Source organism: Ptychodera flava, chromosome 4, assembly GCF_041260155.1.
Source record: "Ptychodera flava strain L36383 chromosome 4, AS_Pfla_20210202, whole genome shotgun sequence".
NCBI lineage: Eukaryota > Metazoa > Hemichordata > Enteropneusta > Ptychoderidae > Ptychodera > Ptychodera flava.
In genome coordinates, this window is record NC_091931.1 from 21,585,260 (window position 1) to 21,598,529 (window position 13,270).

The following is a 13,270-nucleotide window of genomic DNA, read 5'->3' on the forward strand; positions in this document are numbered from 1 at the left end:
TGATTATTGCGTGGCCTAGACAAGAATTCTTTTGTTTTTACCCCAAATGATTATGTAATCACGGTATTAGCATAACAAATAGGGCTTAGATACTGCATTTGTATAAGACATCAGGCAAACAAATAGAAACAAAGCCATGAGGACAAAAGTTATATTTGACAGAAAAATCTAATCTAGTCATTTGTAATTTGCAGCCTATGGATGTATTTGAGTTCATTTATATAATTGGTCAGTTTTGATCATGTGAGAAATTCAAAGGTTATGATTGGCCCTGTCCTTTGAAAAAAATTTTGATTCAATATGAAATGTATGCAAATCTTAAATATACATCGTAACACCCACATTTTTTCTTTGGGAGGATTATGTTTTTAGCATGGCATCGTTCAGATAGGCTTGGTGCTGAGAACTCGGCCACGGAAGAATGCTGGCATTTTTTCTCAAAGATACATTCTGAATAGGAGGGAATAGTTTGATGAGTTGAAATTGACCACAAGTGTGGAATAGTGGCCAGTGGAGGTCCTGTACCTACAGTGTGAATTGATCACACTGCCTGACCTAACCCAGCTGACCAAGAGTTGATGTTATGTCAACACAGTAACGCAGGGAACACGCCAAGGTATACGGACAAAACTGAATTCTCAGGGACATGAATAACTACTGTTGTCACAGGTCACCCCGTCGGCACAGAAAGGTAATTTTAGGCTGGTCTCATTCATCGAGTACTATTTTCATAGAGACTGTAATTTTATCATTTCAAATAAGCATAAATTTCTCTATTTTTGAATCACTTTTGTATTATCGAAGAAGTTGCAATTACACAAAACCATGTTGCTAGTTTGACACGGATGTAGCATAATTCTATTGTCTATGGATATAACCACATATACGTGATGTGTTGATGCGAGTTGCATTGTGTTACGGAATTGACCACTGTTGCTTACTCAAAGCATTGAATTTTGCTCTTTTTATTCTGCATAATACTGCAAATGTTTTCCCTCATAGTAAGCATTTTTCATGTCAAAGCATCCCCAAACTTGTATGGCGCAACTGAAATGATTGGTTCATGGAAGTGTGCATCCACAGCCATGTATAGCATCACTCTGTTTATCCCTACTGCAAGTTTCACCATTAACTTCCTAAATTATATTACCAAGTTGAGGTTAGCAACGATGCATGTTCAACAATGTGTTCAGCTATTATATCATTTCAAGTATATCTGCTTTCAAAGTTGCAAATTAAATTGCACTATTGACCATTGTGGTGAATAGCGCTTTGGTTGCTATTGGTTCAATATATACTGGGAGAGAAATTGGCCTCTGAAACATCTCCATTGTCACGAGGTTTACAACAAGTTTAATATCATTGACTATACTCTAAAGTCAATAATACCGGTACTAGCTAAGAGTCAAGAAGACTGTAAATAGCTAGAGAGCTAGAGTTTATTTTTTCTTGAAGCATAGACAATTGAACCTGATCATTCATACAGTTTTCCAGTATTCATGCATTGGGTGGCAAGAACACTATTGGAGCAAAATCACCAGTGTCATGATATAGAACCTTGTACAGTCATATTATCTCCATTCAGACAGATAAATTTTTAGCGCTGAATGGCCTCTGTTTGAGGTTTCGTAGCTATTAAAGGCCTCCAGTGGCCTACATGTATGGTTGACACCCAGCCAGGTTAAATTGGCGGCTTTACCTGACCATATTTCAGCAAACAAAACCGTCACACACCTGCCTTGAATTCCGAGCGCACAGACTCTTACAAGGTCTGTCAACCAAAAACCACTTTACAGGGATTAGACTCAGGTTGTGTAGCCTAACAATATAGGCTAGGCAAACAGAATTGCCTTGTTAAAGCCAGCCAGACTGCCCTGTAAAACGTTGCTGTGATTGTTACAAGGTCTCTTGGATGGCCATCTGTGAAGAAAACCTGTGAAATTTACACCCTTGTTCAGGTTTGTTCAGGTTTAATAATAGTTTTACATTGAATTGGTGTCTTCTGAAAGTGCAGGCAGATGATATAGCTACACTTTATCCAATTATCCACTCACTTACTCAGACTGAATTTTACTACTGCAGCACTGTCACAGTTAACTTGTCTTTTAGCCATTCCCTGGACAAATCATGGATGTATTTTTTTTAGATCCATGGACAAATGTACAGGCAATTCACTGATTTCGGCAAGCAGTTTTGCAACAAAACTTTTTTTCTTTTCATTCATGAAGATAGGGATACACCTGTAAAAACAAACCCTATGTGCTGACCGACTGCATATCCATCACCATTCATCACATATTTGTAAAAATCTTTGAGCACATTCTGGTATCCGTACTTCCAGCGCCTAGTTCCAAAGTTTGCCTGTGATTCACAATGTCATCAGTAACTCAATTATTGATGGAAGATCACTTTGGTTACTGGTTAGATGAAATGAGACGAACAATATGTGGAAGTTCAAAGGCAAATAGTTTGAACATACCAGAAAACACATAGTGCTATTTTATCATAAATTTGTGCCGGTATTGTCCAGTGCCGTGAGATGTTCTGTTATGTGCAAGGCATTTTGTTTAAATTACGTTTTATTATTATTATCATATATATATATATATATAATATATATATATATATATATATATATATATATATATATATATATATAATATATATATATATATATATATATATATATATATATATATATATATATATATATATATACACACTATCACCTGTGATAGTTAAAAATGGTCATTTCCTGAATAAAGTTGTTTTCGAACAGTGACCAGGAAATATAAACTAGCTAAGTAGAGGTTTAGATATTAATTACATTGTATATACAGTGTACACTGCTTCCTGTATATATGCCAACTACATTAATAGACCAACATAATATTTCTACAAATTATCCAGTTTAGGATAATGTTAGGAGGATCTAAGTGAAGTGAGAAATATGAACTCATAGTGCATGAATCATGTAAAATATAAACTGTTGCGTTGGTTCAGTGAAGAACAGTACAGTGCAATGGTGAATTCTGGTATGGCATTGCTGAAGGTAATTAACCCTATTATTCATGTAGTCTGTGAGTTCTGCATATCTTCAAAATGAGTCCATGGTACTCGGTCCATTGTAGGTCATCTGTGAGACATATCTCTTACCGCTAAATTCTGATGTCAGTGATATTCGTTATTAGACTGATACTTCAAAGTAAATTATCTCTAATGAGAATGAAAAATTATGCCGGACAGTTACAGAATATGCTTAAGTTTGACTACATGGAACTAGCACATGGACCCATTGTATGTACAGTACACCTGAGCAAGATATAGAAGGAAAGCTTGCTAAATTTTAGACCAACTCATAACAAGTAGTGGGTTGGTTTACTGCCTCAGTCTGTAGCTCTTTGGAGAATATTTTTCAATTGTCAAGTTGATGTTTATTGACCTCAGCGGGGAAAGGTCGTGTCTTACCATCTGGGGTTAACTGCCGGTCCCTTCTATAGGTGTAGTGATAGAGGGACTGTGGATTAACCAAATATTGACAATCCACACCGCTTTGTGTTAGCTTTGATGTGAACTGTGATCGATTCAAAAATCAATATCTCCGGCCATCTACATTAAAAGCTCATTATCCATGTGTGTGGAGTCTGTCATAGCCGTTTTATAGAATACAGAAGATACTTTAAAAAGATACTTGCTGCTCAAGAAAAAGCAAAATGATTATTTGTACTAATCGAAAATTTAATGAAAAACACAAGCAAAAAGTGTTAATTAGACATTGGTACAGACAAAGAGCACTCAGTGTACCAGTACACCCACGTTGAGAAATATGCCACTTTAAAGGGGCCTGTAGCTGTTTCTACTTCTCATTTTTTCCACTATTTTTAAGGGAAATTACAAGTTTCTTGTTCTGTTTCCCAAAGCATGTTGAGGTACATGCTTTGCAGTTCAGTCTGTACATGTGTAGACTCAATTTGTTACAATCAATGAGTGAATTCTGGTCCGGGCTAAAATTCAAATGTTAGCAATAAATTTCACATTTTACATATACCGTAAAACCCTATTTATTCTACCACTCTATTAATTCGACCACGCTATTTTTTCTCAAAACATAATTTTACTTTACCTTTATCAGTTTGACCACCGATTGAAATTAGGACTTTCTCAATCTTGAATAATTTGACCAACCAATGATGATCAAGCTATTTTGAACGTTTTATTTTTGAAAAAATACACAGAACAATACAATGTACAGCACAGAATGTCTAAGTCGGGACTTTAGGACTTACATGTTTCAAGCATCCAAGATGGTAAACATATCACTTATGAACTGTCAAACAAGTCGAAATCCCTAATAAGTCAACCACTAAAATTATTTTGACTTCGTTAATTTGCTAATAATAATTTAATCATTTTAAAAAATTTAATTTTTTTCTGATTGAATTGATAGGATTTTTACGGTATAGACAATGTGTTGACAAGCTGAATACTGGGTACTTCAACAATTTTTTGGGAGCACTGCAAGAAATCATTTTGACAATCAAAACAAAAACAGCAAAACAATAATCAAAAACTACAGGTACTAGCCCTTTAATACACCGTCAAAGCTGTCATTTGTGGCAAGATGTCATATGCCAAAACAAAATTTGGTTAGTTCGTGAATGACAGTAGAGACAGGAAAGACTGTGTAAGTATGAATTCAGAAAAATTCAGCTGACAGCATTGTTATTGCCAATCTCTATTTTGCCATTTGAGCAGTTTTGAAAACACTTCAATTATCGATCGGTTTTAAAATAGATTTTTTAGAAAAGTCTTTCGAGGTAATTCTGAAACCATGACAGCATTCCAGCTGCCTTTTCTTACATTTATTTCTCCATACAAGTCAATGGAGCCACAGTCCCTCTGTGATGGAGCATTAGCTGACATGATTGCTCTGGCCACCCGTGGTAGTCGGCTACCTTAAATCCATACCACCCCCTCACTGCAGTAAAACCTAGACAATCATAGAAAAACTATTGATTTTAATTGTGTCGTGGATTATAAAGGCCAGACAGATGTTAAAGGTCATTGCTTGTTTACATCGTTGGAAATTTTCCGCCGATATTAATCTGCCATAGTGATGAAGTCAAGTGCCCTTTATCAGATTGTAAATGTCTTCATAATAATTTTATTCAAAAAAAGTTACCCAACTACTTGTATGTATGTAAGGCAAGTTTTAATTTTTTGGCCGTATTAGGCATATATCATATCTTGGTATCGTATATTAATTTAGTATTGAGATTATCTCAGAAATAGTGAACTTATGGCACAAAGAAGAATTCAGAGGAGTGAACGAAACCCAAACCAAAGGCACATAAACAAAAAATCATAGTAATAATGAGCAATGTATCCATCAACCAATTGTATAACTGGGTAAAAGGCATGTATCGGTACTGTCCTTTCTCAAAAAGTTGCAAAAATATGTCTTCCTGTGATGGTTACTTGTTATCTTATCTCAGTACTTGATCTTGGTGAGTTTTGAATTTGTACACTGTAGATCGCTTTTCAAACTCCGCGATAAGTTTCTTGATAATTATACTGTCAGGGCCAGTAGCTGGAACTTTTGATGATTTTTTGCACTTTTGTTGTTTTCTGTCAATTTTAAGTTCTTGTTTTATATGTTCCAATCCCACAAGAATGTTGAATCAACTACTATCACCTACTAACTTGTCGACGCCTGTAAAATGCACTGTTATTGATTACATTTGAATCTAGTCCGGACCAGAATTCACTCGTCAAACAGTAATGAAGAACTCTACACATGTACAGGCTAAGCTGACAACTAAGCTGAATACTGTGTATATCAACACGCGTTGGGATGTAGAATAAGAAACTATCGTTGACATTAGAAACAAAAATAGTGATCTTCAAAAGTTATAGCAACCGGCCCTCATCAAACTCATCAAATATTTTGTGCAGAAAGAAACTGGTAACTACATTGTAACATTCAATTTCGGCTGAAATGGAATAAAACTATCAATATAGCTAGCTGTATACACAGATAGAAAGCAGGAAAATGTACACGGATGTTTTGATAAATGCTTCACTGCAAGGGAGGGAATGTGCCTTTAGAAGTAAATAGTAGCTACCGGTATGAGTAGAATCCTATTAGGTTTGAATCTGTAATTTCATTTGTCCTCTCCACTGAGGTTGGCATTCTCGTAATTCCATGCATACTCTAGCAACAGATATTCAATGATATTTTTACATACGTAATTTATAATTATGGTCCTATTATCATCATCATTGTCATAGTCATCTCTGTACAATACACGGTTCATTCCCTATTGTCTGCGTAATACCTATAGGCATAGTCATCACAAACATTTTTTCAAAAATTTTTCAATTCAGCGAAAATTAACTTAAGAACAATCTTTGGACAAAGCGCCGGTTTGTCTGCTGCTAACAGTACAAGCTGTCAATGAGATTTCATTGCATATCTCAATTGCTGTTGCTGCAAAACTGGAAGTGCAAAAGCTGGGGCCATTTTGAAAAATACATACCCTGTGTTTGATTGTGAGCGTACATTGTCAATCTTGGCATGTTTACTTAAACCTATTGAAATGTTTTTGCATTTAATGATTTTTGAAAAAGCTTGACAGCAATTGGTGGTTGTTGACACGTCATTGGTGGCATGTTTACACCTACCGGATGATTTTTCTCAGATTAGCGGTATTTCAATGGCGCCTTTTATACTTATCTTGGAGGCCTATCAGATAATTGTGCACAATGCATGCGGCGTCTTTTCAGCTATTAAAAAAAGACGCCAGATTAATCCTATATCTGTTCACAAAATCAGTTTTACAAGTGGCAATATTTTCATGGTGTGTGAAGTAATAATATATCACCCAACTTGTTACGACCAAAATCTGTTGTAAATGATGTGTATTTTACTTCATAAAGCAGCTACATTACATAGAGCGTAGAGCATAGATCTCACACCTGTTGAATGCTGGGATAGTAGATAAAATGAAATACAAGCCGTAGACTCTGGAAATGGCCATATCCCTTGCATGTCTTATCACAAGACTCCATGGTCTGCACCCTGCTAAGTAGTATAGAGTGCCCTGCAGGTGTCAAGTTCATGGTAACTGACTATATTAGAAGCTCAGATTGCAGTTGCAATATTTGTCAGTGCATTTATGTGAGTGGGATGATGTAACGCAAAGTTCATCGAGATCATGTGTGTCAATGTTGAGTACTTTTTCCCAATCTTCAAAGAATTTTGAATAATTACGATATCTTTTCCTCAGTGGCAGAACAATAAAAAAGCCAACAGGAACCCATCTCTTTAGTCAGAACTATGTTCAGCGCCAGTCCACTTTGTATTATAGTGGATTCCTACCTTTGTTTTTACATCTGTACTTTGTATTGATCTGTGCCATGTGTTCATGATACCATAAACAACATTTAGGTAGAACACGCTTTGGGGACAGATATTCAGACTCTCAAACTTTTACAATTCTTTTCTGATATACCATTTGTGAGGGTTCATTTTAAAGCTCTTGGTGTGAGAAAACTTTTTAACATCTTAGTTTTTCAAAAATCAAAATTTTTTTATATTTTACCCCATATAGTTAACACAGGAATGGCGCCATTTTGAATTTCAAATATCAAGAAATCTCAAGTTATTTGTCTCTCTGGTACTAAATTTTGCATGTCGACCCCTGATTTTTATTTTTAATTTGGTAAGGAAATTGTCGAAGCTTCATTAAGGAAAGTTTGAGCAAAAGTTTAAGACTTTCATTTTCGTGGTGCATACTACCTTAAATGAGTAAAACTCTTTCTGGAATACGATTGATTGCTAAAATCAACATGGTATCCTTGTGTTCAAACAAGCAAAAATGAAATATCTGAACTTGATAACTTTAATGAAGTTCCCATACACATTTAGCTTGATCCACTAAAGAATCTGACATGGAGATCAGCCCACATGGTTATGAATTGCAGTCGTAAGATTTGAACCATTCAACCATTTCTAACGAGAGTAAAAGTTTTTGTCATATATACTTTCAAGCAGGTTTGGGCTGCTTAGACGTCAAAGCATTTTCGGAACAAAGTACAGATGAAACATTTTTCACTCAGAGTGGGCTGTTCAAATTTTCAAGCCCTCTGCCTCTCTATTTATATAATGAAATGCACAACCAGCAATGAGAACCCTTCACCTGACGCGATGACAAGGTTACCGTGTACCGTACACTTTCAGGCGGTATGCTACAGGAATAATATATTTGCTTTGGCGGTCCACAGCAATATTTCTCTTTATGTCGTGTCTCTCATGCACACGAATGTTATCTGTTTGACGCATGAGGCGGCAGAGTTCAATAAACTTACGTAGGATTAAGCACTTAGAACTCACACTTGTAACCTGTGAGGAGGCCCTGGTTGACAGGTGATGTGTGCGCTTATCGGGGTAAGTGTGCGACTTCATGTCATGTTATGTCGCTGACAAGAAAGTTATCTCATCTCTGACGACATGTCGGAACTTTCTGTGAGTTGTAAAGTGCGATACAAAAACAATATTTCATCAAGCAAACGATACAATACCTACTCAACTATAGTGGCAAAGTCCTTTTTATATCATTCATAAAGTGAGTGACAAATCTGTATTTCTGTGTCTTTTACAGCAAATTTTAATTTTTCCGTACAAGAATAGATGTGATATTGTCAGTTTCACAAACAGCATGCCAGTGACATTGACATTATGGTTTAGTGTGTCAGTTAAGGTCATTGATTACCAATTACACACATGCCTGATGAGTGTTGTGTGGAGGTGAAATCTCTGTTTTTGTCTTTACACCTCTGATAACTTGTACTTACATACCAAAAATTGCTTATATTTGTTAAAGAAAGCCGATATGCACCATAACTATATTTCAATTGTGGCATGTACACCTTTAGAACCATGAGTTCACTGAAAGAATCACATGTGAAACCTGTAGTGCAATGTGGTAGCCATAGCTAACCAGTGTTTCATAGGCAAATTTTTGTCACACCTTTATACACGTGGATACAGGTATGGTCAGACCCAGTGTTGTCCAGTTTTGTGGTGGGACTTGGCTTGGACTGTTGTTGACTTTGGAAATGGAGGAAAAAATTTTAATGAACACGTGGAAGACATAATGTGCATATTTTGTGATCAAAACTGTCACCATGGATATACATGTAATTCGTACATGTCCATAGCTCTGCCCATGGCGGGTCTCTCGAGGAGGGGCCGTGCTCTGCATAATACGGTGGTCAGGGTGTGGCCTGGCTATATTAGTTTCAAACTTCCCTTGCAGCCATTGTGTTGTCCATTTAGTTATCAAGGCAATGAGCTCATTGCTCTTTCAATCACAATTCCTCAAAGGAAATCCTGTTGCAAATAATATATTCTTTCTCCAAACCTTTTTTCAGTTTTGTGACAATTGTAATCGCTGTTCCTGCTAAGTTTGCTACAGGTGTTTCAGTGTAATAGTGGTGTAAAGGTGATACATGCCTCAAAATTGTAAAACTTAAAATTTTACTCAAACTTTTCGTGAAGAAACTTTTAAAACCATTCCCTTTCAAAATCAAGAATAAAAATTCATGTTCGTCATGCAAAATTTGACCACAGAGACACAACTTACCCAGCATTTCCCTACACTTGAAATTCAAAATGGCTGCCATCCCTGTGTTACTTCTATGGGAAAATATTAAATTTTTGATTCTCGAAAAACTAAGACATTGAAAAATTTTTCTTACTCTAAGAGCTTTCAAATAAGAGCCCACGAGTGGTAAATCAAAAACGTATCGTAAAACTTTCAGAGTTCTGATATCTGTCCCTGAGGTGCATTCTACCTTAAATAAGGACTTATGATAGGAAAATTAGCAATATAATAGGTTGTTCATCACTATCTATTATTTTCCATAGATATATAAGACAGAGCACTGTTGCAAGGGATATTTTACCATATCATGTTGGCATCATGTTTTACAACAAAAGACATAAGATAGTTTAACTGAAGGTGACCACATGTTCTTCACACACACATACACAGGTGTGTTGTCATAATAGTTTAATCGGTGCATTCTTCCATGTACCTGAAACGCCATAAAGCCAATGTTGAAGCACACAATCCACATTCTTCATAAATGAATTCACCGGAGAAGAAGAATAAAAACCACTGTGGGAGTTGAATTTAGTGGGGCATAAAACTGTGTGGGTTTTTGCCATTCAGTCAGGTCAAAAGCGTAATTGCCCTTTGCCCGTACCTTGTGACCTTAAATGTAGAAAAAACCTCCCAGTCGGTCAACCAGCTTGGTTTAAATAATCGTCTTTGTTTTTAATGCTGGTATAAAAACCATTTATTGTTAGTGAAAGGGCGGAAAGTTAAAACCTATCACCTGTTTGTCAGCTGTGTGAGCTCTCGTTATAAAAAATGTGAGCATTTATCTCCAAACTACGAGTGATCCTCTGTGAAGCAATGAGCAACAGGATATTTAATTAACCTTTGAGCGCCAAAGTCAATTTTTTTCACCTTTATAAAATGTGCCCAAGTCAAATTTTTTTTCAGAATTTTGCCAAAATTCTGGTCAAAAACTGTATGTGATGTCCATTTGATCCAAAATTATCCAAAAAATTACAGAAAAATTCATAAAAACGGTAAAATGTTGCACTGGAATTTTGGTGGGAAAAATTACAGCACTCAAAGGATTAACTCCAGTAACTGTATGTAATGTATGTTCTGGTATTTTTTGTTCTGTCTGTCAAAATACACTGTCTTTTCTTCTCCCAGAATCGTGTCAAAATGCCTACAGGTGTTTAGCTTGTCAACACTATCTGAATGTGGGTGTGATGTGAAGTACTGTCTTTGAAAATTGAAATCTAGAATTCAGAATTCATTAGTCAACACTAAATATTACATAAAGTTCACAATGTGCTGAGTTCAGTAGGCTACTATTGAAGTTAAGGTAGTGTGTACCTTGAAAGTGAATGAATTAAAGTTTTGCTCAAACTTTCCTAAATGAAACTTTCAACTATTTTCTTACCAAATCAAGAATAAAAATTGGGGGAGGGGGGAGAGGGGGGGGAGGTCACCGTGCAAAGTTTGGTACTGGAGAAACAAATTACCTGATATTTACTTATATTTGAAGTTAAAATGGCTGCCATCTGTTTGTTAAATCTATGGGGAAAAATAAAATTTTTGATTTTCAAAAAACTAAGAAGGTGAACTGAGAGCTTTAAAATGAGCCCCCAAAAGTGGTAGATCAGAAAAGAATTGTGAATGTTTTGAGTCTGAATATCTGTCCCCAAGGTGCGTTCTACCTTAAGAGGAGAAAACTGCAGTGTGTGCTCTTTTACTGTAATTGGTGCAGCACTTGGCCTGATGCTAAGGGGGGAGTGGCATGGCATATATCTGATTGCATTTTGTAGTACAGTATGAAATTGGATATTAATACAGGTATTTTCATATTAACCCTAACATTTGACATCTTACATTTGTGACTAGAGCATGGTATGGGCTAAATTAACATAAACCCAGAGTCTGTATGCTCCTGAAAAGTCCTCGAAAGTCTTTGAATGAAGTGACTTTGAGTGTATGGACCCTAGCAACCTTTTTCATGCGATGTTGTAACAATTTTTCACCAGATTTCCACTGCCAATATGGAATTTGCTATCCAGAATGGCCTTCTGACATCCTTTTGCAACTACTATATGCACAGAGTGTAAGACAATTGTCCAACAGGTACAAAAATGAATACACAGAGGCACCCACAAATGGCAGCGTGCCCTTTGGCACCTGGAAATTGAAAACATTATGGAACAGGTGCATCCAATGTGATTTTTGGTGCAAGCAAAATTTTAACGTTCTAAATGGTAGATGTATATTATAATACTTTTATTTCAACACTCTTTAGCAAAAGAGTAATTACAAAGAAATTCATCTTTTAAAATGTTATCAAAAATAACTCTTATAACACACGGGTTCTATATTTGTGTATGTTATCTGAGTATGCTCAGTCTGGCTTTTTTTTGGACAACTGCCCAAGTACCCTTTAGCTTTTATCAACTTATGTCGGCATCTCTACAATCACTTGAAATTCTCTCTATTGAGATCTCTGTCATTCTGAAATCCTGGTCTACACGTACTTTACCCTCACAGGTGACAAGCAAGTCTTGACAGGAATTATTATTGCAATATCAAAAAACATAGTAGCTTAGTCATATTCATTTTAATAACTGGATGTGAACCTGAGCTGTTACCTAAACAATGTGCACGTTGTTAATCAAATTAATAAATTGAGCAAAAGTGTTTGAAGAAAATTGAATTAGCCTGTGATAGAATGGAAAAAAAAATGTTTATGAATCATCTGTGTTTGATTGTTTGTGCAATCTCCTTCCAGGGCCGCGCAATGGACCAGTATGAGGAACTGCACAATAATCAAACTACGTGGCAAGACTATGGTAGGAGAAATCACGGAACACACAGTGATACATCAGCATTGTCTACCTCAGCTTTAACTATGTCACCTTATTCAACAAGACGGGATATGAAAATTGTAAGTATTGCTTCAGAATCAAATTCTGTACCGGGATGTATGAAAGTGTGATGAACTTGTGAAATGTGAACTTTACAAAAAGTGAGAGTTGTACCAGGAAGTGATGTTTTATCATGAGAGGCTGCCAGTAAATACCAGTACTCTTGGATATTATGGACCATTGAATCACAGTGTGATTTAAGGTAGAACGCACCTCGAGGACAGACATTCGGACTCTCAACTTTTATAATTCTCTTCTGATATACCACATGTGGGGTTCATTTTAAAGCTCCTGGTGAAAGAGAATGATTAAAAGATTCCTTGAGGACAGTTAGAGCAAAAGTTTAAGTCTTTCACTTTCGAGGTGCATACTACCTTAATGCACAAAGATGTACACATATTGTATACTGGTTTACATCTGAATTGCAGTTATTAGCAGTATCAACAAAAACATTGAAAGTTACAACCCTCAACCCAATTTAGGTTCTCAAATTGGTTCCTGTTTACATCAACTACAAGTATTTCAATTTATTACGGTCCTTTGTTTTCCCTGTTGAAAAGCTAGCTTGTCAGGTCATTCAATCTTTTTAAGACAAAGCTGATAAAAACCCTGCGCCTGTATCTAAATGTAACACTCATGATTAATTGGGCAAAATTGATTTTCTTGATAAAAATTATGTCAAAGATAATTTATGTTTCTGGTGCCAGTCTTGATGATCAGAATATCCAA

General features: G+C 36.0%; 1 protein-coding gene across 1 annotated transcript in view; it reads left to right on the forward strand.

The window, feature by feature from the left end:
* LOC139131182 (rho GTPase-activating protein 7-like) overlaps positions 1 to 13,270 on the forward strand; it is a 123,369-nt gene that overhangs the window by 3,459 nt on the left and 106,640 nt on the right. The window contains exon 2 of the mRNA XM_070697152.1: positions 12,406 to 12,561. Within this exon, the coding sequence (XP_070553253.1) occupies positions 12,406 to 12,561 (156 nt within the window). The remainder of the gene's footprint in view (positions 1 to 12,405; positions 12,562 to 13,270) is intronic.